This window comes from Bacillus rossius, chromosome 3 (assembly GCF_032445375.1).
Source record: "Bacillus rossius redtenbacheri isolate Brsri chromosome 3, Brsri_v3, whole genome shotgun sequence".
NCBI lineage: Eukaryota > Metazoa > Arthropoda > Insecta > Phasmatodea > Bacillidae > Bacillus > Bacillus rossius.
Genome location: NC_086332.1, coordinates 76,328,178 through 76,354,239, shown reverse-complemented (window position 1 = coordinate 76,354,239; position 26,062 = coordinate 76,328,178). Strand labels below are relative to the sequence as shown.

Sequence of the window (26,062 nt, the reverse complement as noted above, 5' to 3'; positions counted from 1 at the left end):
CGAAGCACCGCGGGCGTCCTCCTGCTCTCCTGGTCTGGTTACCTGTGGTATCATTCAGCAGCTTCTTCAATGCCCTGAGAATATCTACTTCATTAGTGGTGTTTATGGCATTTGTTCCATTGTAAGGTTCCAGTCCAGCTCTCCTTGTCCTGATGCTTGTGTTTCTTGAGGCTCTGTGTGCTGCCTCGATTTCCAGGGCATGGACCAAAGCCTCGCAGCTCTTCTTGTGTCGGGCCAAACGAAGAGTTTGCTAAACCTACGCATCTCTGAGCCCGTCTATAAAAGCACTAGTGGCTGGCTGCTGGCGGAACTCTGTTGGTGCTGCTGGGTAGGCGAGGTGCACGAGCCGCTCGATATAGGCTTCGAATTCTTGGAGGGTTTCTGAAGATCTCGGTTAACATGTCTTAGGGGCTTTTCTATACACTTCGCCCATGTTTCGGTCGCCATACCTCAGATTAAGGGCCTCTACTAATACCCCATATTCTTTCTGGTCTGTGGTCTGCAGCAGCTCTAGTGGAGATCCTCGCAGGGCCAAGACGAGTGCCGTAGCCTTTTCTTCCTTGTCCCAGTTATTCACTTCAGCAGCTGCCTCGAACTGTCGTTTGTAGACAGCCCACGACGATTTCCCATCAAAGGTGGGTGGCTTGAATTTTGGGTGACCGGTTGCGCCTTCCACCTTCACATCTCCAGAATAACTGCTCCTTTTCGTAGCCGATGTAGCTTCTTTGATCATCCAATGACACTCTTCAGTTACAGCTGCTACACGCTGTTCGGTGGTCTGCTTGAGCTGAGCCAGCTGTTGTGCCACCAATTCTGCATGTTCGGCTAGCTGTTGCTCTTGTTCTGCAAGATGCTGCTGCAAACACTGCACTTTCCCTTCCAACTGAATACTGGTTTCATCCATCTTCTTCTTTAATTCTTCTTGAGCAGCCACGAGTTCATTACGCAAATTTTCCTGACCCCGCTTCATCTCCTCTGGGTTCTTATTCATGTGATATCGGTCTTCATGGCATTCTTCATCTCTTCTCGGCAGTTCTTCATTTGGCTCTTCATTTCTTCTTGGCTATTATCAATTTTATTCTTAATCTCTTCGTGGCCCTTCTTCATTTCATTATTCATTTCGGCCAAGAAAGCCATTACGTTTTCAAGTTCGTCGGCGGCCATCTTCCTTGTCAACATACACTACAAGCCTAACACTACTTTCTTATGACTACACTGTAATTTCCCTTATGGGCTAACCTAACCCACTACTAAACACTAACATTAATTTAAAACTACTACACTCAAAACTAACTACAGTTCCTAATACTAATTTTATGACAGAAAATCTAAATTCTACTTTTTTAAAAAAATCACTATTAATTATTTGTAAATTATTTAATTTTAGGGTTATCCCACTTCAGCCACCAAAAATGTTATGATTTTAATAAAATAATTGTCGAGGGAAGAACTGGGTTCGTATAGAGATAGCCCAATTTTTTTTATCCCACAGTTTTATTGATTGCTAATATTTACAACACTAGTAAACAATCGCACTTAAAATGCATACTAATCAATTACTCGCACTCAGTATCTCAAGTCCTTACACACCGCACACCTCGCTGGGCCTCACCCTCGCGCAACTCTCGCCGCAGCACCCCTCGTAGACCTCCGTCGCCGAACTCTCGTCGCACACTTCTCTTCGCCGAGGATCCGCTCGACGCTACGCTCGGAACTTCGCTCGAGACTCTCGCCGCACCCGCGGCAATCACGCCACCCAAAAACTCTCCTCGCCGAGAGATCACTCCAACTCGCCGAACAACTGTCGCGGAGGCCGGCGTCCAGGCTTTTATAGACCCTGGTGTCCTTCTAGAAGTGACGAGCGCGGCTGGGGCCAGTCGCGTTTTCCTGTGCCGACCCGACGCCCGAAGCGTCGAGAAGGGCATAGGCAGCTCGCGCGATGGCCCGCGGAATTCCCAAAGGCTGTCCTGCGCCGAGGGAGGACGTCGCGCTGGGATGTTGCGTGGAGGAGGAGGAGGGGGGTTAGTGACGACCCTTGTAATCCGGGCAGGCTCGCGTGGCATGTCTTACGTCAATGGGTGGCGCATGACGTCAGTAACCGTGCGGGGCCGCCAGCCAGCACCGAACCCGGCGCGCGTCACTGCCCTGCTTGCGCTTGTAACAATATGTACCTATATATAATACTTAATAAACAAAAAAGTACTTTTTTCCAAAATAATTACTCTTGAAATAATTTGAAAGTTTTTATCCGTGTATTTTTTCGGCATGCACGTCATCTTACGCCCTGGGGTTGTTTCGTGTCCAAGTCGAAGATATCCCTCTTTGTTGAAGATATCCTGGTGTTGCGCCTACCTTTGGGCTCCACTTAAACGCATGCAATAGCAAACAACAGAACAACGCAATTCAATTTTCCTGGTCACCAGGGCGTCCTTGCTGCTCCGCTCGCATGCTCACCTTCAACCATCACTTTGAAAAAAAATGTCCGTCCACAATATTTTGTTACAACCATGAGAGTTTTTCTTTTTTGGTGATAACTACCCATGCTGATCCACTCTTTTGACTGAAATCTTCCTTCCTCCCTCCTTCAAAACAGGGAATAATAGGCAAATAATGATGGAAATAATTAAGATGGCAAAATCAATTAGGGTCTACTTTAAAAATATTTTATTATACGTCCGTGATGGGCTCACTAATAAATGCTTTTACTTCGCAAGTACTTATTTCTTTTGTAATTGGCCTACCAATCATTATTTTAATTATTTAAAGAATCTCTAGCGCTTGGTAATAGTGCAGCTACACTGTTAGTTTAGTTCTCATTGGTCTTTGCAACTTGGGCGTGCTCCTTGCTCAGACGAATCGACCACTGGAGCATAAAGTCAAACATTAGCGGAATGCAAATACATTATTTAAGAGTCGCCTTCGCTTCTCCGAGTTAGATAATTGAGTTTACATCTCATTTTTTCCGTTTTACTGCAGATTTTGTGGCTGTTTTACTAAATAAGTATTGCAAATAACTTCTGGAATAATTTTTTGCTCGTTATATATGATACACATTACCTGCTATTTAATTTAAAAAAAAAAAAAACAAGAAAATGTTCATAATTAACATTATTTCCCTAATATTGGCGTCAAAGCCACACACTAGGGGTTCATGTTTTTATGCGTTCTCAGCATGTTTCTTAAAAATATCTAGAATAGCATCAATTTCTTTATGTAACCATCCAGGACTTTAAGAGATTTTTGGTATTTCTGTTCAAATATTAAAGGAGTTAAAAGTGATAATAAATTCTTCCTATACAGAATATTGCGAAAATATATTGATAGTTGCTTTAAAAGTTCATAGATAATACCATTTATGGCTATTTGAAAACAGCTTTGCAGACGAGCACTGTGCACAACAAATCTCCATTCGGTTTTAATAGGGGACTAAAGCAGTTACTTACAATGAACTTGGTCGTTTTGTCTCCCATTGCTCGACTTTTGTTTGACTTCTTAATTTTTCAATTAAGAATGAACTGCACTCATTTATAGCGTACTGTTAGGCATGGAGTGTGAGACAATGATAGACTTGCGGATTGGTAAACAAAGAAGCTTGTCTGAAAAATAAATAAAAAGTAAAACTGGCACCGCAATGACTTATTTTCAGTTGTAAAAAGTAACACGAAATAGTTCGACACTTTTTACCATAATACTTATTGGTTTGTTAGTTCAATAGTTAGTACTTAGCTATACGTATGCATTCTTTTCATTCGGTTATTTTCTCAAACATGTAACATAAAAGGTAACCTATTTTGAAGTTACTTTGAATCTCCAGGGTAAATACAACTGAATATATCGACCAGAGTATTAAAGAATATATATTATTTTTAATAGGTTACGTTTTCAACAAGTTAACGTCAGATGGTATGCCTATACATGACGAGATAATCAAGGCTGAAACACCCTCCACATTTTGTGAAATTATTGCACCAAAACAGTTTAACAGACTCTGTACATGATAAGGTATCAATATTTTGACAGGTGCTTTAACGAACACTCAGGCTTGAATATAAAAACATTCTTATAAAATTAACAGAAATATTACTGCACATAATAACCTTGTCCGGTGCTACATGGACCTATGTTTGTTTTTGTTATTACGTCAAAATATTTAGCAGTCAAAGTTTTGGTGCTCGCTGGAACTTATGTCATTGTAGCGGAATCATAACTTGAACAGAGGGTGCATGTTTTTAAATTATGCAAATTGTACAGAGATATATGTGTCAACATTCGCAGTGTAGTAGTTTGCACACAGCTTCTCGTTGATAGAGGCTTTGGGTACGTGCTGTTATAAAGCATGGAGGTACATGCTGAAGTATGCGGTATGCCACTTTACTACAAGTCTTCCTGTATAAAAAAAAATATGTTTACGTGAACGAGTGAATAAAATGTGTGATAAAACTCGAGATAAAAGCTCACACTACATTATTAAGAAGCAAGAATGAAAACTTACTCCTCAGACCAATACAAGAAGCTCAAGACATTTGCTGATAAATATCACGGGAATCCCATAGGAAGTACATTTTCTGACTTGACATCACAAATTTAAACCTATTTATAAAATAAGCATTTTCTCACTGTTGATATGTTATAACAGGTGGAATATTAAATCATAAAATATATTTGTATAAATGTGATTCGTATGGGGATGCAAATTTATTGCGGTTCTTTAATTATTTTTCATGTTTTTTATAAATTGATTAATGTAGTTCAATACACACATCCCGTTCCTCAATTTTGAAGGTGTCAAAAAATATCCTAGACATAGAAATCACACAATCTCTACTAGATCTACTAACGTCAGATGGAATCGTTTTCGTGATAACCTGGGTTCAAATCTTGTTTGTGACATTTAATATATTTGATATCGTAAAATCACTCCAGACATTTGGGACTTTTTATTTTAATTGAAACAATTGGGATGGGCGATTTCATCCCCAGTTCTCTTGACCGATGTTGTGTGTTTGCATCTTTAGTGATCTCGCTTTCAACAAAAAATAACATAAAGAGTGACCGAGTCTTTCAGTACTCGCCAGAGATGTATATGTAACATATAACCTTGGTAACAAGCAAATTCACGTGTTGCAAATACTCTTACAATACGAAACTCGGACACGAAGTCTAAATTATAATTCTTTTAAATGATGCCAAGCATGATAAATGTATTAAAAATTGGGTTTCTTAACTACATTTCTTTGACGCGAATCACAGGTAGTTTCCACACCCGCCGCTAGAATTCGCTGCCGGAGAATTTCAGTCGACTTGCGAATCATTCCATTTGCAGATCTCTGATAAAAGCGGGGGAAAAAAAATATATATTAAAAGATAGTGAACCCCTGCTTTGGACATGATTTTCAACTAGTAATTTTGTTGAAATACTGCCCATTTTGTTATGATTCATTAATTTTTCCATTGGCTTTGTGAAATTTGGTTCGCGTCATCCGCTACAGGTGTGGCATGTACGGTCCACGCGACTTCCGTTTCCATTAATAAAATGACTGCTCCCGAGGGCTCCACCGAGGGCTAAGATGCCAAGAGAGAGCAGAGAAACAGTTTGTCCGCTGCACGACAGCGCGACTGCGGAGGCGGCTGATCCAGCCGGGGGCGGCGGGGCTGTTGCAGAGGCCGCGAGGCCCGCCCCCAAGCAGCCGTGGAACGCCACGTGGACGGACAAGCTGAAGCGCGACCTGCTGAGGAACTACGACAAGTTCGCGCGCCCGGCGGCGCACAACACCACCACCACGGTCAGCCTGCGCATCACCTTCCGCCATATCGAGATGGTGAGTGCTGCATCGCCACTGCTCCCGAGTGCATTATACAGCAGAGACGACTAACTTTCTCCCTTTACGAGGACCAGATCCTATCCGGGGGCCAGTTTCACATTCATTAATACCCCATATTTTTTAAATCTTATAGAGTTCTCTGCATTGACAAAATACGAGGGCGTATCGATAATTAACGCACATATAAATTTTTAAGTACGAAAATAACTAGTGAACATTATTTACTAAAAAGTGAACTAGAGAGCGCTACTGACTTATCTCGCGATTCCGCGTACCGCCAGCGTTCAGTCACAGGTAAAAATGGCCTCAGTGATAAAATCGTCAGCTGCGGAGGAGCGAAGAGCGCCCTCCGAAGTTCGAGTTCGACTCCGACGACGAACGCACAACGGGCCGCGCGAACGTGCCTCATCTCGCAGCCGATGCGACGGGGTTCTACGAGACAGGAATTTTCAAACTGATCCATCGTTGGGACAAATGCATCAACATGCACGGAAGTTATTTGGAAAGGTAATAAATGGTAATGCTTTCATTTATGTTTTCATAATGTCATTAATTACCTTTTTTTTCTTAATTACGTTATGTGCGTTACTTAGTGATATGACCTCGTAAATACAATACGTGGCATGCGATGAAGTAACAAATTATAAGTCTTTAAAAATAGTATTTACAAAAATAAAAAATATTAAAAAGTTCTATGAAACATAATATTGATTACCAAAATACCTATTTTATATAAACAATAATACTCTGAAGCACCCTACCAAACACACAACACCACCAAAATAATATATTATTTGAACATTATGAATAACAACGTGGAGAAATACAAAACACGACTGTAAGATGAAAATGAACTTAACACACACCCCGAGGGAACTGGAAAATTAAGTTGTGCACGGAGCTGAAGCATTGGGTTGTACCTCAAACAGTTACGCAACGTAAGACTGAATTTTGACGTGAACACGTACTCAAAAGTTTCAATTCTAAACACACGCAATGCCAAGTAGCTTCAGCTGTTATCAGTTCCTCCTTCCCGCAGTGATATTATACGAGGAAGGAAAAGTGATAATGTTGCAGTGCCTATCAGTAGCTGCAGCATTTGTTGTCTTCTGCTCTCGTCTTCGATAAAGTGCGATACGTGACACATAACTTTCCATTCTCCTCCTCCACTGTCCTTTGTTCGTGACGATAGCTTATTTTTTGGACCTTTCGTAAGACGCTGTCTGGTGATTAATCTGGCGGCTTTGCCGTTGACTGTACTCGGGTAGGTCATCAGCCTTTGGGGGGAGGTTTACCAACTCCAGGTGAATATGAACTTTCCTTTCTTCGAGCCTAACACCTGCTGGTATTACCTAGTCCATCTGCAACTTTCAGAAGTATGTTTATTTTTAAATTAGCCACCCACCCCGCTTCGCATGGAAGTGATTTACTATTTTTAATAAGTAAGTACTTATAAGTATCAAGTTCTCAAGTACCCGGTGTTTTCAAAAATTATATACATACAAACACGTACCGCCCATTACTAAAACATTTTTTTTTGTACACAATGTTTAAACCTTATTTTTCTTGAGACAACACAACAGAATTCGTTTAGAAGTCACAAGTGACAAAGGTGAGTAACATAAATCCGGATGATAAGTTATAGATAAAACGTCAAAAATAATTAGGTATCTTTTAAATAATATCGCGCTAAAAACACGGTTTGATGACTCGCTATGATGTGGTGTAAAGATCAATTTCTAAATAGTATAAAAGAATGACCAAGTCTTGTATTTTAGTTCACTTAGGTACTTCTTTTACTTTTAAACTACAGAGTGGATTTTGATGCAGTTTTCACCATTATTTATAGAATTTCTTCCAGAAGTCTTATGTGTAGGTATAATGCATTCATACTAAAAATTGTAATATAATATAAAAATCTCGATGTTTTGTAAAAAGTCGTAAATTGACGCTTCTATGGCGTTTACGTGGTTTACGCTGACTTATACATGACTGATACAACAGACTAATGTACTACAGAATTGTTAGTCTTAAAAAGGCCCACAGAAAGGTCCGTGATAGCAAGGTCCAAGGATGGCACACAGTAACAATTTCTATCTTTAGAAATCGGTTGAAACATGAGTTAGCTGCAACGTTATTTTGACGGACATAGTATTAATCCTTATACAATTAAATATGTTCTTCACTTAATACATTTAATTATACATTTCGAGATTGTATCCGGCTATCTGCACGATTCGGCACGAATGTTCACGACTAAAGCTACCTCTGAGAGAGCGTCTGAACTATGGAATGTGTGGGGGCTTGCATCCGAGTTACGAGATGGTGTCTTATTGAATTTTTAAATAATTCATGCAATGGGAAATTGGATTTAATATAATTTCTTGGACATACGCCACTGCAGTTTTGCACAGTTAGTCATGGAAGAAAATCAAGAACGCTAATTAAAGTAAGTTTAATTTTTGTCATGAATCCTACTCTGTTCGTCGGTGTAGTCGTCGTTGTGTTGTCCATAATATCTGTTCAGGTAAATCGTTGGGTTTATGTGTTTCTTAATTGGCGCTGTTGAAATTTTTCCATGACAAACAGTGCTAAACTGCAATGTCGTATGTCCAAGAAATTGTATTAAATGGCGTCTCATAGCTTCTCACCAGTGGCAACCTGCTGTCATCCCTTTGCAATATTGAGAAACAAACAACGCAATCAACCAAAGGAACTAAGTAAACTGGTATAATCCAGAGATTTTTGTAATGTGCTAACCCGTCATCCCAACATTTCCCGGGGTTTATTCTGGGAAAGGACTGCACAGTTCGGGTTGGCGCTCGTTCCCGTGCTTGCACTGTCTCGTGCGTCTCTTGTTTCAGGACGAGCTCAAGTCGATAATGACTGTCCACGGCTGGGTCAAAATGGTGAGTCTTAAGCAACGCCGACACCTCTGTACACGCGGTCAAGAGTTTTGGCCTTTTAATTAATTTGGGGTTTACGTCTTGCATGCAGCGTACACAAACAAGGGAACATTGTACCATCGTAGCATTTTCCCGGAGTGATTTATATCAATCATGCGAAAACCGAAATAATGGAACCTGGAAAATAATACCAGACTATACAAACGTGGATGTGTTTGAAAAAAAATATTTTATTTGTGCTTTGTAATGCCAAAAACGAGAACAAATAATTACAAATAGCGATGTTTGAGCAAAAATGTGTAAACTCGAGATGGTAAGGATCAATAAATCGAAAGGTTCGACTCCTGCTGTGTTTTGGTGGACAACTTTCTTAAGGGAAAGAGAGAGTAACCAAACTCCTCCATTTTGGTTCCAAACGTTTTTAGGCCATAGACATTTTCTATGGTTTGATTTTCAAATTTTTGATTCGTTTGATTATAATGTTTTGGATACTATCAACTGTAGTTATGGTCTTTGGTTGGTCTTAACTAAGATAAATATTCAATTTCAGCGATAGTGAACACGTAAGTTTCGTATAAAAATGTCAAACATTTTCACAAAAAAATATTTAAATCAATGTTATAAATTTTTTAGATATCGCAAATTCTCGCTAAATGCGTGGTGAGTCTGAATTCGACCAACAAACCAAGGCTGCAATTTCATCGCGAAAAAATAAATTGAAAACATCCATGCGACTAATGGTCTAAAGTGCTTACCACGTCTGTTATACATCTTTGAAGTTGGGGATGAACAAAATATTTTATTGTTAATAATAGAGAACGTATTTAAGACGGAACAGTAAGCGTTTCGATTAGATTCAATTCAATGAAGTTCTTCAACCACCGCAAATTTTGTGGCTGTGGCAAAATTATTTCATTTAATTTTTGGGAGTAACACATCTTCCACGTATTGTTGTGACATGTTACTACCCACTATTATTTCAATGAAATAATTTTTCTGCATCCACAAAATTTTCTGTGGTTGTAGAACTTCGTTCAATTAAACATAATCCAGACGGTCAGTGTTCCATCTTAAATAAATTTTCTAAGGTTTTCAGCCCCAACTTCAAAGACGTATATCAGACATGGGAAGAACTTTATACCATAAGTCGTATAGAGGTTCTCAACTTATCTTGTCGTGGTGAACCTGCAGCCGAAGTTTTGCGGTTGAACTCAGACTAATTCTGTGTAGGACAAGACGATGGTCCGGTGGGAGAGATGGACGGGCAGAATACGTATATACAAATATAACATGCAAGGGGTGACTTCTACCAAGCAATAAACACACATGCCTAATGTGACGTCATTTCAGCCTTAAAGGACACCAAATTGTGTTTTTTTTTATGTCAGCTAGAGTATATTGGCATCGATCGCCATCATGCTTCATTTGTTATCGGCAAGAGTGCGCCAGTGTCAGTCATCAGGTTATCAGTCATCAGAGTCCGTTATCTCGTCGGTCATAATGGTCATCATCTTGTAAATTCATATACATAATATACAAGCATTATATAATGTTTATATATAAACTGAAAATAATTTCAAAATTAAAAATATATTTGTTTATTTCCTTTTAGAGTATTTACAAATTAAACATATAAAAGTATTTTTTTTTAATTTTGTAAAAAAGTAATTAAAAATACTAAAAAAATCATTATTACAAATTTTCCATAATGTAGATATAACAAATAGACCTCGGTTTGATTTCTGACACATGCACGTGCTTCTGCTAGAGAGCACTCGTGCCAGACACAAGATTATCAATCTTTAATATTGTCCGACATCTCGTGACTCATCTTAGGTGCCATCTTCAAAATCCTTATATATCAAACTAAATATTCGAAAACAATCTGGAAATTAAAAATTTACAATATTTAATCATTTACTTGTTTTATCTCCTTCGTTGGACCGTTCGTTAGTGCAAAACAATTAAATTTCCTAAATACCTAAAATTATAGAACATTTAACTAAATATTATCTTACCTAACGACTCTTGCTTTAAGCCTATACGAGAGTACCGATAAGTAAGAAAACGCCATTTCCTTACACTACTTTGTCGCCAGGCCTATTTATAACCATCAGAGTGTCGAAACAACAATTCAACGAAATTAAGTAAATTTTTCACACACTACCACGAGAGCCTCCGATGCAAAACTCAGTGTATTTTGCACATTCCGTGGTACAACCGTTGGTACTAATTACACATACTACAGAAACGACTTAGAGTTTGCAGCAATAAGGTCCATGAAGCCTACTACGATTGAGAAGAATCAAATAGATTGCAGATGCATTATTATTTTTGTTTAAAGACAGTGCTACTAGATACTTCATGATGTTTTTTTTAATATTCTGTTTTCAAAAATATATATATATTTAATTTTTTTAATAACTTCAAAATTCTCAAAAATTGGTTAGGTCAGTTAAGCAAAATAAATAAAGGAAGTAGCCAGCACTGCCTTTAAACTGAAAATTTCAGTTCTAAAGTCGAGGTGATTCTCCTTGTTTGTACCCCTTAAAACGTTGATGATTTAATAGTTTTAATTTTGTTGACATTCAACAGAGGTGCCCCCCCCCCCCCCCAAACACTATGACTCACCCCCCCCCCCCCTAAACTAATGATGCGGCCCCCCCCCCCCCCGAATTTTTTATGCCATTTTCTAAATGATTTACTCAATTATTTTATAATATTATACTTTTTTAGTATTATATTTTATCACATTTTGCATTAATTAAAACTGATTTTCTAATAATAATTTTGGTCATATCAGGTAATATTTCCATCCTGAACCGACAGATGCCAAACTGCTTTTGTTGAGGAAAGTGCGGGGTTGCCAATTTGATTTACAAGATATCCCTTTCAATTATCAAAGCACCAGAATCGTATTTTCACATTAGAAGCTATAATTATGTAAATAATATATACATTTTTCTCGTCTTTTAACCCCTCCCCACCCCCCTGAAATTTTAATGACGCAGTCTGCGTCGTTACCCCCCCTTGTGGGCACCCCTGCATTCAAGACACTCAAAAAAAAAAGGTCTGCAAGTTCATCGGTGTTTAATGTCAGGACCCGAGACGGGAATCACTCCCCCCTGCCACAGGAAAGAGACAGCCCCTGGTTGTTGCACGGCGTGAGCTGAGCTCGGCTTGCAGGGGTGGACGGACGAGAAGCTCAAGTGGAACGAGAGCGAGTACGGGGGACTGTCCATGCTGCACATCGCGGACCACGAGATCTGGCAGCCGGACATCGTCCTCTACAACAGGTGACCGCCCTCCAGCTCCCCCCTCCCCCGAGCCGGGGAGTCCCGGTCCCGCTGCTTCACGTGTCGTCGAACAAACGGGAATTCAAAACAGATCCCCGGCTCTTTCGGTACTTTTCATCGACAGCATAACATTTGCGTTTTTTTATTGCGCGCTGAGGTTCCTTTCATTTGATACTCTCCTCTTTGCGAGGCGATGAGTCTGCCTCGCTCCTCAGTGTCTGACGGTCTGCTGTGCGTGCCAGTGCCAGTGTTTGTTGCGTCAATATTCTTTATATAGCGATATTTTTTTTCTTTTAAGATTCTTATGAAAATAATGAATGTTATTTTATGTTAATAATACTGTGAATTTTGCATGCGCTAAAACGATTATTTGTTTAATTTATTTTCCAAAGTTAAAGATTTAGAGTACGGCTGAGAATAAAGTGACTTGTTCACTTTAATAGATACTTTTTGAAATTAAAAAAAAAATTAACACAGGTGTTTTTTTTTGGTGGTCAATAACGCTTGTTTATTCGTTCAAAACCAAGTATTACAATTTCAGACACTGACTGCTGCACCATTAATAAAACAAAAACTACCTAGTACCGAAAGTACCGGGAATTATCGGTTCCGTTGAAGACTAGTACCAAAATACCGGTTCTGAAAATCGGCCAACAGCCCAGGGTTTTTGCGGTTGGCACGACGCGCACAGATAAGGACAATGTGGTCACTGCGAATACGTGGACACCAGGAGCAGGCCAGCTCTGTCCGGAGGGAGTCCGCAGTAGGCATGCACCTCCACACATCCGCCATCGGTCAACACACGTAGGGCGAGCGTGCCACGTATTAGAACACAGCAGATACGATCAACCACACAAAAAATAATAATAACAAATATCTAAGGATGTAAATAAATGTAAAAAAAACAATATAATTAAAACAAAAAGAAAATTTACATTAAAAATCATATCATTTGAAAACAATATCATAATTTAGGCAATACAATCTTTGAAGGTTTTTTCTGTATGAAATCATGAAAACTCGGTTGTTTTAATCAGCACTTTGAATTAGATGCGAGTAAAAATTAAATTTGGCCAGTTCCCAACAACGTCCTTGTTTTTAATGTAAAAAAACCTGACAAAAAGGACCACAAAGGGAAAATGGTCAGCGCGCGGCTGTGAACGGCTGCCTGGCCCACGTGGCCGCACGTGGCCGCACGTGGCCGCACGTGGCCACACGTGGCCGCACGTGGGCTCGCAGCTCCGGCGGCAAACTCTTGCACCAGGTTCACGTCTATGTAGTACAAAACTGTAACACGAGCGTGTCTGTCTGCCCGGTCGTTTGTTCCAGCACCAAGCAGAAACTACTCGACTGATTTCAATGAAATCTTTTGTTTCAAAGCTTACGACTGTATACTTAAAATCTGGTTTCATCGCTTATCTCGCTAAGATGACGATAGCCGGAGATATAACCTCAAAACCACTTTTTTTTCAAGTACATTTATATTAAAAGGAGATCATAATACCTATTAATCTACGTTTTAAATTTAAAAAAATGCGATTGTTTCCAAAATCTGAAAAGAATTTTTAGGCCATTGTAATAAGGCGAAATCATTTGATTATTTAAAGCAAAGATATAATCAAAATAAATGATAGTGTAAATGTAAACGATGGAAAAGTTTTAATTAAAATGAAATAGGTGCGTAGTTTCTCATTTGTTTTAAAATGGCTATTTCATGAAATTAAAATGAGATGTGATTTCATCAAGGTAAAATATTTTCTTGAACATACTAAAATGGGAAATAATATCAGATACTTGATATATAACCCATTTAGAAAATATCATTCTCTATCGTTTTTGTTATGAATAAAATATTTGATACACCTGCCAATTTATTGTGTGTATTTCTTTATTAAAAAATCAGGAATACGCTGAGATTGCGCGAGCGAAGCCGCGGGTCATCAGCTTGTCATGAAGAAAATCCATCACTCATGGAACTCATCACACTTTTGTGTTAACACTGTATATTTTCGATTTAAAGATGAATTATCCAAGCAAACAGATTAAATGTCAATTGGTTCTTCACTTTCTCCTTTCATGGCTAATATTTTAAAATTCCACAGTTAAAAGTACGATAACCAGAGTAAAACCAACCACAGACAAAATTCTAATGCCAGAACTGCGTTTATCAGGTATCCTGTACTGTGAATGTGGATGCACATACATAGCAGAAACTGGCCGAGCACTTTAAAAACGCTGTATTTACATTTAACATTTGACATCGGCTGATTTTGGCTTGTGTGTGTTTGTGTATGCATCTTTCTTTTTCCGTTTTTTTTTTTTGGAAGGGAGGAGGGGTCCTTTATGGCATATGGTGCAAACTAGCATATGGCGTATTTCCAAAATAATGGTTGAAATCATGAATTTGAAAACATTTAACGACTTGTGGTCTGAAGTGCTTTTTCAAGACTGGTATACGCATTTCAAGTAGAGCCGAACAATTCTTTTATTGGAAATAAGAGAAGAAAAAAAGTATATAAGATGAACTCTGAGCGAACGGCCATTGTTTAGCTGTACACATTTCTAAAACAACCGTACAAGTTTAAGCTGTAATAAAATTATTTCTTTGAAATCGTTGGAGGTAACACAATTCTTTAGAAAAATGTAGGTATAGAAAATAAATGAATCATTGAATTCGTTTTACGACAGAGAAACATTTTGAGGTGAACTTAGAAATTTTGTCAACTAAACATTATCCATACACTTAGTGGTCCATCTTAAATACTTTCTCTATTATTTATTTACAATAAACCAGTTGTTCAACTCCAACTTCAAATGCGTATACCAGCCTTGGAAAGCACTTTAGACCATAGGTCATATGTACAGAATTTTATGAAATTGCGCAGGATAATTTTAATCTTTTGGCAGGGCATGGCTACTCAAGCTATTTTTGTCGTCGTGAACAATGTTAAGAAAGGCAACACTGCAAAGTTACAGGCACGAAAAGAAGCACGCAAGTTTTAATTCCATACCACGGAGGGTGCTGTGGGCCAGACTGCTGGCTGACTCTAAGCCCGGCTTGCAGCCTGATTCCCGCGGGCTGTTCGAACGTCACGTCCTCTCAGCCAGTAGAGTGGTGCCTGAATGCGCGCGGAATTTAAATTTAAAGGCTACCGTTCACGCCTGTAAGTTTGCAGGGTTGCGTTTCTGAACATATGTTCCTTTTTAAAATTAGTTCTTTTTCTTTTGAAATTTCCTGCTACCCATTAAAATTATGCCATACAATTTAGAACATCTGTGTATGTTATGAACCTACTTTATGCAGGCGAAATTTGTCGGCCGAATTATGACTCGTACTGTTGACAACGAGCTTAAGCCCTTCGCAGTGGAAAACAATTTTGGGGCCTACACAAATGAGTTATCGAAACATTTTATGAATTTATAAGATCTTATAACCTGAAAAACGCACCAGATTCACCTCATATTTTTCACCCGGAAAGACAACATACTTTTATAGGGCATCGCTACAGGAAAAAGGGGGGAGGGGGAAATAACTTTTTCACAACACAACAACAATAATTTTTAATGTGATAAATATTTTGAAAGTTTTTTAAAAATTTTGTAATTTAGGGCCTAAGTAAACAAAAACTTGTTAACTAACAAATTTTACAAACAACACACAAGTCAAATATAGATTTTTGAAACATGTCAGACACGGGCAATATTGATGGGTGATGCACACAGACAGGAATTTGATTTAATAAGCCGGTTAATGAGACACAATTTGGTCAGTTCTAGTGGCAGATAAACAGTTGAATGATGAGCTTGGACATAGTATATATTATATAGTCTATATTGTATGCGATGAAACATTGCGACCAATATTTCATCAAGTTAATGGAAGTATTGTTTTACCTCCATATAACAGAGGTTGTATTTTGTTCCCTTTTTAAATTTTCGGATTATGAAAATATTTTAGAATTTATTGCATTGAAAAAAAACCCTGATATAAACTCTATGTTATGCTAATAATATTTCACCTTAACGCAATATCCAGATAATATAATACATTGTCAGAAGATAACGATGATTAAACCATCAAATTCAAACATCTGAAAGTCTAACCCCTGCAGTGTGTCGTGAGCTTATCAAGAGAAAGAAATCTCTTACTTTTCTACAGAAAAAAAAATTCTACGTTGTGGTCGAAAATAATGTCTCTAGTAGGTATATAGCGAAATTGTGAGTTTTGGAACCAGGTCTTGTTGTGTGGCTGTACGGGAAACGAAGGCAAGTAGGACAACGAGTGAAGTGAAGAACGCTCTGCTCTACAATTTAGTGACAGTCTCATTAATATTCCCGCCCAAAATTTGTACGACTAAATAATTAGAGTGACAAACACAACGATAAACTGTTAGAATCTGCTGCTACACTGCGTGTAGTATAAGTAGTTATTTCATGATGACTATTAAAGCGTTGAGACCTTGGATCCTTACCTCGGAGCGGGCTGGCTTGTACCCCACAGCGCGATGGGCAGCACGGTGGACCACTACGGCAACACGCACTGCATCGCCTACTCCAGCGGCTCCGTGCTGTGGGTGCCGCCGGCGCAGTTCCTCGTGTTCTGCGACCTCAACCTGCGGCTGTGGCCCTTCGACACGCAGGCGTGCTACCTGCGGCTCGGCTCCTGGACCTACGACGGCAACGCCATCGACCTGCAGATCGACGATCTCGGCTCGGAAGTGAGTCGCCTCCCCTTCCCCTCCCCGGATCCCTCCCTTCAGAGGTGTTCAATGAAGACCATAGAATAACAACATCACAGCGAGGTCACAGACAGCTTTGTTTGGAAGGAATATTGTGATCCTTGTAGTCCTACATCCCTATACACAGAAGCGGCAGGAATTGTTTGCAATACGTCTATATGTAATGCCAGTTCACACACGTCTTTCATGCAACATTGACACGTGTGTTTCGTGTATCAAATAACGTTAATATGCGTATTCATGGCTTGTTTTAACGAAAAAATCAATAAATTCACGTAAGCAATAGTATTAAAAACAATTAAAATAAAAACCAAAACATAAAATGTTCAGTTTTCTTTTCTCAAGCAGAATAATTACTTAAATTTCTATGTGTAAACGTCGGACCCCTAAAAGTCTACTGCTCCCTTAGATTTTAGTGTGGCAAATTTATTTTAAAACTCAAAGAGAAAACTTACTCATAAAGATTTTTTTAATTGTTATACCGAACCCTCTCCTTCACGAAACCCTGGCTGCGACCCTGCTTCAGGACTAGATCACAGACCCGTGCCCTGCCAGCACCACTCACAGCTCCGGTGTGCCGGGTCTCACGAGCTATAGGGCTGATGTCACGCTACGGCTGCTTCAGGATACTAGCCTAATGGATCCCTTTGCGTAGGGATCCACTGAAAGTACATCATATTGGGCGTGGCCACCTTTTCGTTGCTTCTTAATGCTCACAAGCGAAGCCGATGCATCCCGTCATGCATCCAGTATAATCAATATTACTCGGGATGCAACAATCGCGTCCACTGATGCGTCTCTACGTATATTAGCTTATGAATAGTGTTGTTTTTTCTATTTTATATTGCTTCAGAGTTTTGGTAAAAGATTTGTTGAAAACAATAATACTTAATTTATAACTCAAATGGAGACAAAGAAAAACTTAAATAAAAATATAAACTGAAGCGAACATAATCTTATAATAGGGTTAAAAATTCCTCATAAGTATTTTTAAGGTTTTGTGGCTTATAATAAATATTTTTATTTTGATCGCTATTGAATTACGACATCTAAGCTACATTAACCTTTTATAGTTGTATTTACCAATGGGTGTTCATTTATGTTTTGCTGAATTTCCGTAGACATCATCTCTCAAAATGGATGCGTTAACATTAGCACCAACAAATGTCAAAATGTGGTGCTGTAGTAGTAAAAGCATTCTGTTACATTCCATCCTTTAAAAATGTGTTCTTTAAATTGTGGCTCAATTTGCTAAGGTTTATAGGGCCTTGTGCGGTACGGACGCATCCTAATGTGTTCGGAAACATCCTGTGCGTCTCTGCCACCTCCGCTACGAATTCAGCAGCATTCTTTGACTGATAATTCTTTCTTTCACTTATCTTAGGATACAAAGTGAACGTCTGTCAAGAATGCACTTACAGAGTGGCCACACAAGTCAGTAATACAATTTCCCCGATTCTTTCCCTACTTTTCCTGGCCAGCATTAACTTTTTAATAATTATTTATCTATCTGGTCAATTTTCTGAAAATAATAAAGAAAATTCAGCCCCCCTCCATTCCCAGAGATGGCCTGGTTCTGTCTCTCTACTATATTTGTTTCTTTTTATACTTAACATAACCTTGCATACGCTATTCAATAGTATGTATGACTATGCACTTAAACACCATCTAAAGAAAATTGCTTTCACAGTCTGTGTGATGGCGGACTGGAGCGTGACATTTTCCCCCCAAATTGCTATCACTCCCTGGGGAATTCTCATAAACATTCCAGGATTTAAAGTAATTTCCCTGACATTCCCTGCCAATTTCAGCTTCCCTGACATGACACTTTTTTCCCCTGACTTTACACAATTTGAACACCAAGTAAATTTATCAAAATCAAACATGCATACAATTATTGATCTGGAAGAAATCTCCGAGTGTAAATTGGCAACAGCTCCGGTAAGTTGACTGACTTTTCAACGAAGAAGTAATCCGAAATAAACGAACCGTTCGTCGTAACTTCAGATTGCTGGAACTTCGTAGAAGCTACGCCGGGTCCAGACTTGCTTGTTGTGTGTTACGTTGTAAACAAGGCAAACACACCCGCGGAAGAAAATATAAGGTTTTCTCTGTAGATTCAAAATGTTTTTGAATGTTTTGTTAATGTAATAGGATTATTAATTGTTGCTTCACGTTCAAAGTAAGCGAACTCGAGTACACTAAACTTATAAATATAACCGTAAATTAACTAAGATCCCTAGATAATTTGTAACCAGCGTCCTTCGTAAATTTAAGGAGAACATTTTCCACAGTGTAGTGTGACAAGGGCATAAAGCGGATCTGCGTGGCAGACTACTTCCTGCCCTGACCAACTCTTCACCTGGGCCATCCTCTTATCCCTGTATTTTCCTGCACCCGTACAAGCATGCCCGCTACACCCCGACTGAGCCCAGGTTTATTTCCCCCTTGTGTCTATGTAAGATTTTACCTGGGCCCATTTTAACAACTTTTAGAGTAGATTTAAGATAGAGGAAATAGCCATGGCTTCAATTGCTACCATGTCTGACCATTCCCCAGACAGAGCACATGTTGCGTGCAACCCTGTCTTTGCTAATCCCCAGCATGAGTAGGCGTATAGACTCAGGCCTGGGTCCTTGTCTAACCAAGAACCGTCCTACGAAACCTGCCTGGTTTTAGTTAGCTTAGAGATGAAAATTGCCACGTTGGTTATTTCATTTTGTAGCCAATTTATCACGTAATTTACCTGGTCAAGAATTTTGGTATCAGATATTTACTAGCAAGCTGTAAAATACCACGTGAATTATCGTACACAGAAAAATATGTTCTGTACTTTTACGAAAGATTCGTTTGGAAACCACTTGCCAAGAAATATTTTGTAATACCACAAGAAAATTATTGTTACTTTGTACAACACATGGCTATGATTATTTTCGCATATGTAAAATACATTATTCGAGATAATGATGAGTATTTTTTATTAAAATTGGGGCAGAGTTTTATATTTTAATTGCTGTTTCATTCAAGCATATATTTTTAAAACCATGAAAAATATAATCGAATATTAAATAATTGGACTTTATTTTGTGTTATTAAGCTTATTAATGTGCGCAGTTAATACTGGAAAGCTATTTGGGAACTGTTTACAAATAACTTGAACCATTGGAGGTACTGGGACAACACCAAGTATAAATGGCCGGGTAAAGAATTCGAACACAGTATTATTGCGAACATCATTTTGTAGTGATACATTTTTTTTCATGTGAATGTACATAGCCTATTTACAAATATATGTATCTTATATGAATATAATTTTTTTATTTCCATTTACAAAAATAATTTACAGTGTAGTAACGAAAATTGCGTGTAATTTTAAATGTTATTTGGTATCATTTAGTAAACATCTGGCCACAAAATTTGGTTCAATACATAATATTCTAGATATATACTGTGATGGTTTTACAGGAATAGCCATTAAATGATATTAATTTCAAGAAAAAGAAACAAAAAATCCTTGTACGAGTGAGTCGTACATGATGGCTTAACGCCTAAACCACGTCGAGAACATCAGAGATGGCGAGACTGTAGCGCTGAAGGAGACGGGAGCACCCAGCGCAAAACTGCCGTATCACGGAAACGTCCGTCACGTTTCCCCCCCTGGTTTTACACTGTCGATATTTCAACCCGTATCTCCTCGGTGATATTATACTTACTTGCAATTAAGTTGTACAGTTAGATTTTCTTTGATCCAGTCATACCAGGGCGCAAACCATAATGCTCGTGTCCTTAAAATCCATGCAAAATAAGCTGAAGTTACCTGTGTGAAAATTAAACCTTAAACAGAAAGTATTTAGTTATTTTTTATTTCAACCGAGAAATACCCTCCTCCCCCCTCCCCCACCAAAATTCCGAGTTTTTGGAATGAATATTTATAAAGTCAACTCTTCCCTTTCGTTTGATCTACTCTGCCTTGAGTTGGCACATCAGGAGACGTCAGGTCGTGAGTGACGACGAGGCAATGGGACGAGAATGACGCTATGAATGGGTGTGAAGACGGAAGTGCCCCGTCGGTATTTATGTCATTTTGTCAAAGAAATTTAGGTATGTAGGCTACATGTTTATCTTGATTATTGGCATTGGTAAATAATGCCTTTTTTACTTTGGCGAGAACGAAGTTCAGATTGTAAGTGACTATCGAACTGAGTAACACCGAGACAAACATTTTTAAGCAAGTTTATGAAATAAATTAATATTATAAATATATCAGTTATGAAAAAAAATAATTTTATAGTTTTCTGCGTGCAGCAAGAGAAACTAAGTTTGTTTTGAATAAAATTTTTAATCGTGGTTTTCTATTTATGGTAATTTAACGGTTGTCACACAATCTGCACCAGTGCCAGAACATTTTCCGTACTGAACTTTGAATTTTAAATGTTATTTATTACCTGTAGTGTTTTTGGTGTGTAACATCTTAGCTCTCGGTATACGGCAAATGGTGGCTATAATTTCGTGAATGGAACGGAATTCGCGTGGAACGGACATGTGTAATAACCACGGTGATGCCATCTGTGGCGAATGGCGTGCACCGAAGTTCACAAAGCCAAAGGGAAAATTTATAGTAATAACTATTTAATAATTTTAAAAATATGGGCAGTATTTTGATACAATTCTTTGTAAAATCGGGCCTGAAGCCGGGGTTTAATATTTTTATTAAAATAATTTTTTGCTTTTATCGGAGCCGTTTCATTATATAGTTTAACCTTACGCTCTGCAAATCAAATGATTCGATAGACGACTTAGTTGCTCCGACAACGAATTCTAGCGGTGGATGCGGGAACTACGTGTGATTCGCGCGAGGAAATGTACTTGGAAACACGGCATTGTTTTAAAGAATCCTACGTTAAACGTCGCGTCCTAGTCTCGTATTATAGGTGTGTTTGTAACATGAGAACAGGTGAGTTGGTTCGCTACCGAGGTTGGATGTCACGCTGAATGACTCGCGGTTGGAGCACGTGTGGGACTGGCGGCGCAGATCGAGCTGATGGAGGAGAACTCGGAGTGGGAGCTGGTGGACGTGGAGGAGAGCGTCAACCTCAAGATGTACGACTGCTGCACGGAGCCCTACCCGGACATCATCTACAACGTGACCTTGAGGCGGCGCTCGCCCTCCTACAACGCGCTCATCATCACGCCGGCCAGCGGTCAGTAACCCCTCCCCTCCCCTCCCCCCATGCTTCAACCTTGCTTACAGCCAACACCCCACTGACCAAAGCTGAGCGCACAACTGAAAAAATAACCTCCTACACACGATCAGTCCGAACTGCTGAGTCGGAACTGCGGTGTGTGAACTGATGGGCTGGCGAAATGACGGCTTCCCATCAAATCGGACTGTGGGCTCGAGAGAACTCAGTCAGAAATGCCGTGAGTGGGAGCAGCGTCTAGCAAGTCCAAACCATCAGTCCAAATAATCAGTCCATCAGCTGAGTGTCGTGGCAGACATCTTTGTTTATACGCTTTGGTTTTCTTTGGTATTTTGTTTTCCTTTTTCTAACTAAATGTGCAAATGCGATTGCAACATCCAAAGTTTCTTCCATATTCTACGGTACATCCAACAGCAACAGCAACGAAAAGACTGATCGTGTGTAGGACAGGATTCAGTTCAGTCCAAACTGTCAGTTCGGACTGGTCGGTCGGGGGCCTTAAAAGTAACAGTAGGTCGTGTGCACAATATTTAACCACCATAATTTTCTAACCTACAGTTTCGCAACAACACGCAGAATTGTCATGTGCATGGGAGACAGGTAGTGTGATTAGAAGGGAAATTAATATATTTCATTTCTGTTACGGACGCATGGCGCAACAACCAATGAGAGTAGAATAGGAAGACATTTTGGCAGGACTAGAGAAGTGTTTATATTTATCAATCACATCGTGGCAAGAAACTGTCGAGACATAACAATGCTCAGTTGTAATTCCTGCTTTAAAAAATTAATTTTTGCTATAACTTATAAGTCACTAGCAAAAATTGTAAATAAAAAATTGAGTCGTGATTAGAATGGTTAGCTAATTTGTTTATGTAACCTTATATGTTGAAAAACTGTGCTTAAAAATTGCTGGTCAAATGTCACGGGATAGTTATTTGGTAGTTACTAACACTGCCAACAGATGTCGGATACATCGCGAAATTTCATTGGCTGAAATCAACAGTAAGATTTCATTTGTGAGCCCGCACAAGTCGTGTGCACAATCCTGTGCATGGCCTGCCAACAAGCACTCGCTGAGCTGCGGGCGGTCGCCGTCGCGGCTGTTGCAGTGATCGTGCTGATGACGCTGGCCAACTTCTGGCTGCCGCCGCAGGCCGGGGAGAAGATCCTGCTGGGAGGCTGCACGGCCATCATCATCTGCATCTTCCTGCTGTACTTCTCCCAGAAGCTGCCCGCCATGGCCAGCCACACGCCGCTCGTGGGTGCGTGCTCCTCCCCACCCCCTCTGCCTCTCTCCCCCTCCCAGGGGCGTAGGAACCGGGGCGGACAGGGGGGACGTGTCCCCCCCCCCCCCCAACTTTCTGGACCGTGATATTTTTATTTTATAATATTATTCTGCCCAACTTTATTTGTAATTTCTTCACTCATCAAATTTTATCGTAAGGAAACATCGATGTATCCAATGGTTACATACAAAAACTGCTTAAAAGGCGCTATTTTGCACTTTTAAAATCCAAATTTTTCCGGTGGAGGAACCCCGGACCCCCCGTCTAGTAAGAGGGGAACGTGTTTACATGACATCAAAATCATTATTTGTCCCCCCCCAACTTTATGAACACAGCTACGCCAATGGCCCCTCCCCACCCCCTCCGCCTTTTCCCCATGAGCTCTCCAGACAGGCCGCGGAGATCCATACATGGTGGATCTCTCATTGCACAGCTGAGCGTGACTGTTGCAAAGTCGCTAGTTCTTTGTGCACTTAGCAAGATCAAAAATTTTGTTTTCACCATACCCTTGAAAAGAAACAAACAAACCAAAGTGTCCATGACGAGGATGAATAGCCCTCTTTGTCCCGATGGATGTGTCAGTAATTTAGAAACGTCGCGGAAGGGTTCTATTTTTTTTATTATTCAAACAGTGTGACCGAAGATTAGCCCCTGTGGCTATTCATACAATACACAGTGGCGCACACGAGATTGTGTCCACACACACACACACACATAGGTGTATATATATAATGGTATATTTTTAATAGGCTAATGTAATTTGACATGAGTTCCTAACAGTTCAGCTGCTGAACTGATGCTGTGCTTTTAACATTGTTATCATACGCATGATAAAGTCGTATAATAAGCTGGCTGTCTAGAGGGTAACATGTAGTGCTTATTTATAAATAATATCCTTAAAAATATTGCGATAAAGACACCATAACAAAAGGTAAAATATGTAATTTAGTGTTCTCAATAAAGGCTAGGTTTGAAATATAAAATGACATTTAATGTTGCCAAAAACCGTAAAAATCACTAATTACAGTGATAAAACCATAGATAAGCTAATAAACCATCTAGACTTTCTAAGTTGATTTCGTCGATGGTACCGAAGTTCCGCTCTGCAATGCAGCAGGTACCACGAGGGTTGAGAAATCAAGTAGTTTTTCTCAACCTTAAAGATACCTACTGCAATGCAAAGCGAAACGATTTTACAATATATCTCTTTGACGTGACTGAATCACGAAAGCCTAGATAGTTTATTAGTATGTGTGGCATGTATTTTCCCGAAAAAAATATGATCGCTCATTACAATGCAGTAAGGTATGCCAGAGCTAGCGATTGTTCCCTTGTGATTGGCGGACGTCTGCAAGAGAAACCATTGCCCTATTTGGCCGGGCCATTCAGAACGCGTTTGCTTTCGCACTGGATGGCTATGGTTGGTGGACTTGCGCCTGAAATAAACGCAGCCAACCGCGAAACACAGACAATGCTACAAAGTTTCAACACACAGCTGGTCTGGAAAACTTTTCGTAAAAAAAATTTATTGCCTTTTTTAGCCAATGGCCATTTGTAAAGTATCACAAATGGTTTATGAAATTAATTGAAATAGCCTGGAGAAAATTTAAATTGCTAGAGGCAAGATAACTGAGGAAAGCACCCCTTTAAGGAGGTAATACTATCCTCAATTATTTTGCTTCAAATATTTCGTTCGATTTTAATTTAAATAAAAAATTATAAGCATATTTAATTTTTTTGTAATGCTTATGCTAATAAAAGTGCCCTTACTTAATTGTTGTTATAAACTCGAAGGCAAACATTTATGTCAGTCCTAGAATGTACTGAATGCATGGAATCGTGTTGTTTACTGTTTCGGATTAACCCCTTGTATGTAGCCTTTATCTTTAAACGCTTTAGTTTTAGTCTATAATTCCTAAATCAATAATTTTTTTCCCCCCAAAAGACTATAGAACTATGGCTTTTATGGTGTCAGACGCGTGGCTGGAAGAATACTTTCGACATTTACCGTCCAACCGCCTACCTGCAAAAATATTAACACTGGGATTAGTATATTTTTATATCATTGTATTTTCTTTCTTGAGTTATTTCGGTGCAAGAAGGATTTTGTTATATTCGACTTTAAGTGCTAATACATTAATATTTTCTCCTTTTTAATGATTTTCATCCAAACATGGGAGCAGAGCCAGGGGGAGGGGATGTCTGAGGGTTTCGGACCCTTCCCGCGTGTTGCAGTGCTGTTCTACAGCAGCAGCCTGTACCTGGTGTGCCTGTCGCTGGTGGTGTCGGTGGTGGTGATCAACCTGTCGAGGAGCCGCCACGCCGCGCCCTTGCCCTGGGTCGTCAAGAACGTGCTGACGGGCTGGCTGGGGCGCGCGCTCGGCCTGGGCCACATCATCGCGCAGGTACTCCTTCCTCCTCCCCCCTTATCAGCTTGTTGAGTCCGCGGCGGTGGTCGCCCGAGATGGCGCGGAGGGAAGCGCTAGCGAGTTGGTACTGTGGAGCAGTGTGCAAGGCGAGGAAGCATCAACAACTTTTCTTTCATCGCGGGGCCAGCTCCGGAGTCTTTCGTTTATGTACTCTCTTCAATGCGGACTTGAGTCTTCGTGATTTATTAGGCTTCGTTTTATCTTCTTAAGAGGCCACTCCAGTGTTTCAGGGGCACTACGCAACCCGCGTTAACCTCATAAGATTCAATGCTATTTTCATTTTGCTTATAACTTATTAACTCATATAGATTTCGAAATGATGCTTGCTTGATATGTAAGACAACGATGCTCTTATCAAAGCCCATTTCTTCAAAAAGTGC

General features: G+C 39.6%; 1 protein-coding gene across 1 annotated transcript in view; it reads left to right on the top strand.

Moving 5' to 3' along the window:
• LOC134530926 (acetylcholine receptor subunit alpha-type acr-16-like) overlaps positions 1 to 26,062 on the top strand; it is a 63,515-nt gene that overhangs the window by 26,771 nt on the left and 10,682 nt on the right. The window contains exons 2-8 of the mRNA XM_063366241.1: positions 5,662 to 5,819; positions 8,687 to 8,731; positions 11,915 to 12,024; positions 16,526 to 16,742; positions 21,796 to 21,964; positions 23,077 to 23,229; positions 25,489 to 25,658. Coding sequence (XP_063222311.1) covers positions 5,662 to 5,819; positions 8,687 to 8,731; positions 11,915 to 12,024; positions 16,526 to 16,742; positions 21,796 to 21,964; positions 23,077 to 23,229; positions 25,489 to 25,658 — 1,022 coding nt within the window. The remainder of the gene's footprint in view (positions 1 to 5,661; positions 5,820 to 8,686; positions 8,732 to 11,914; positions 12,025 to 16,525; positions 16,743 to 21,795; positions 21,965 to 23,076; positions 23,230 to 25,488; positions 25,659 to 26,062) is intronic.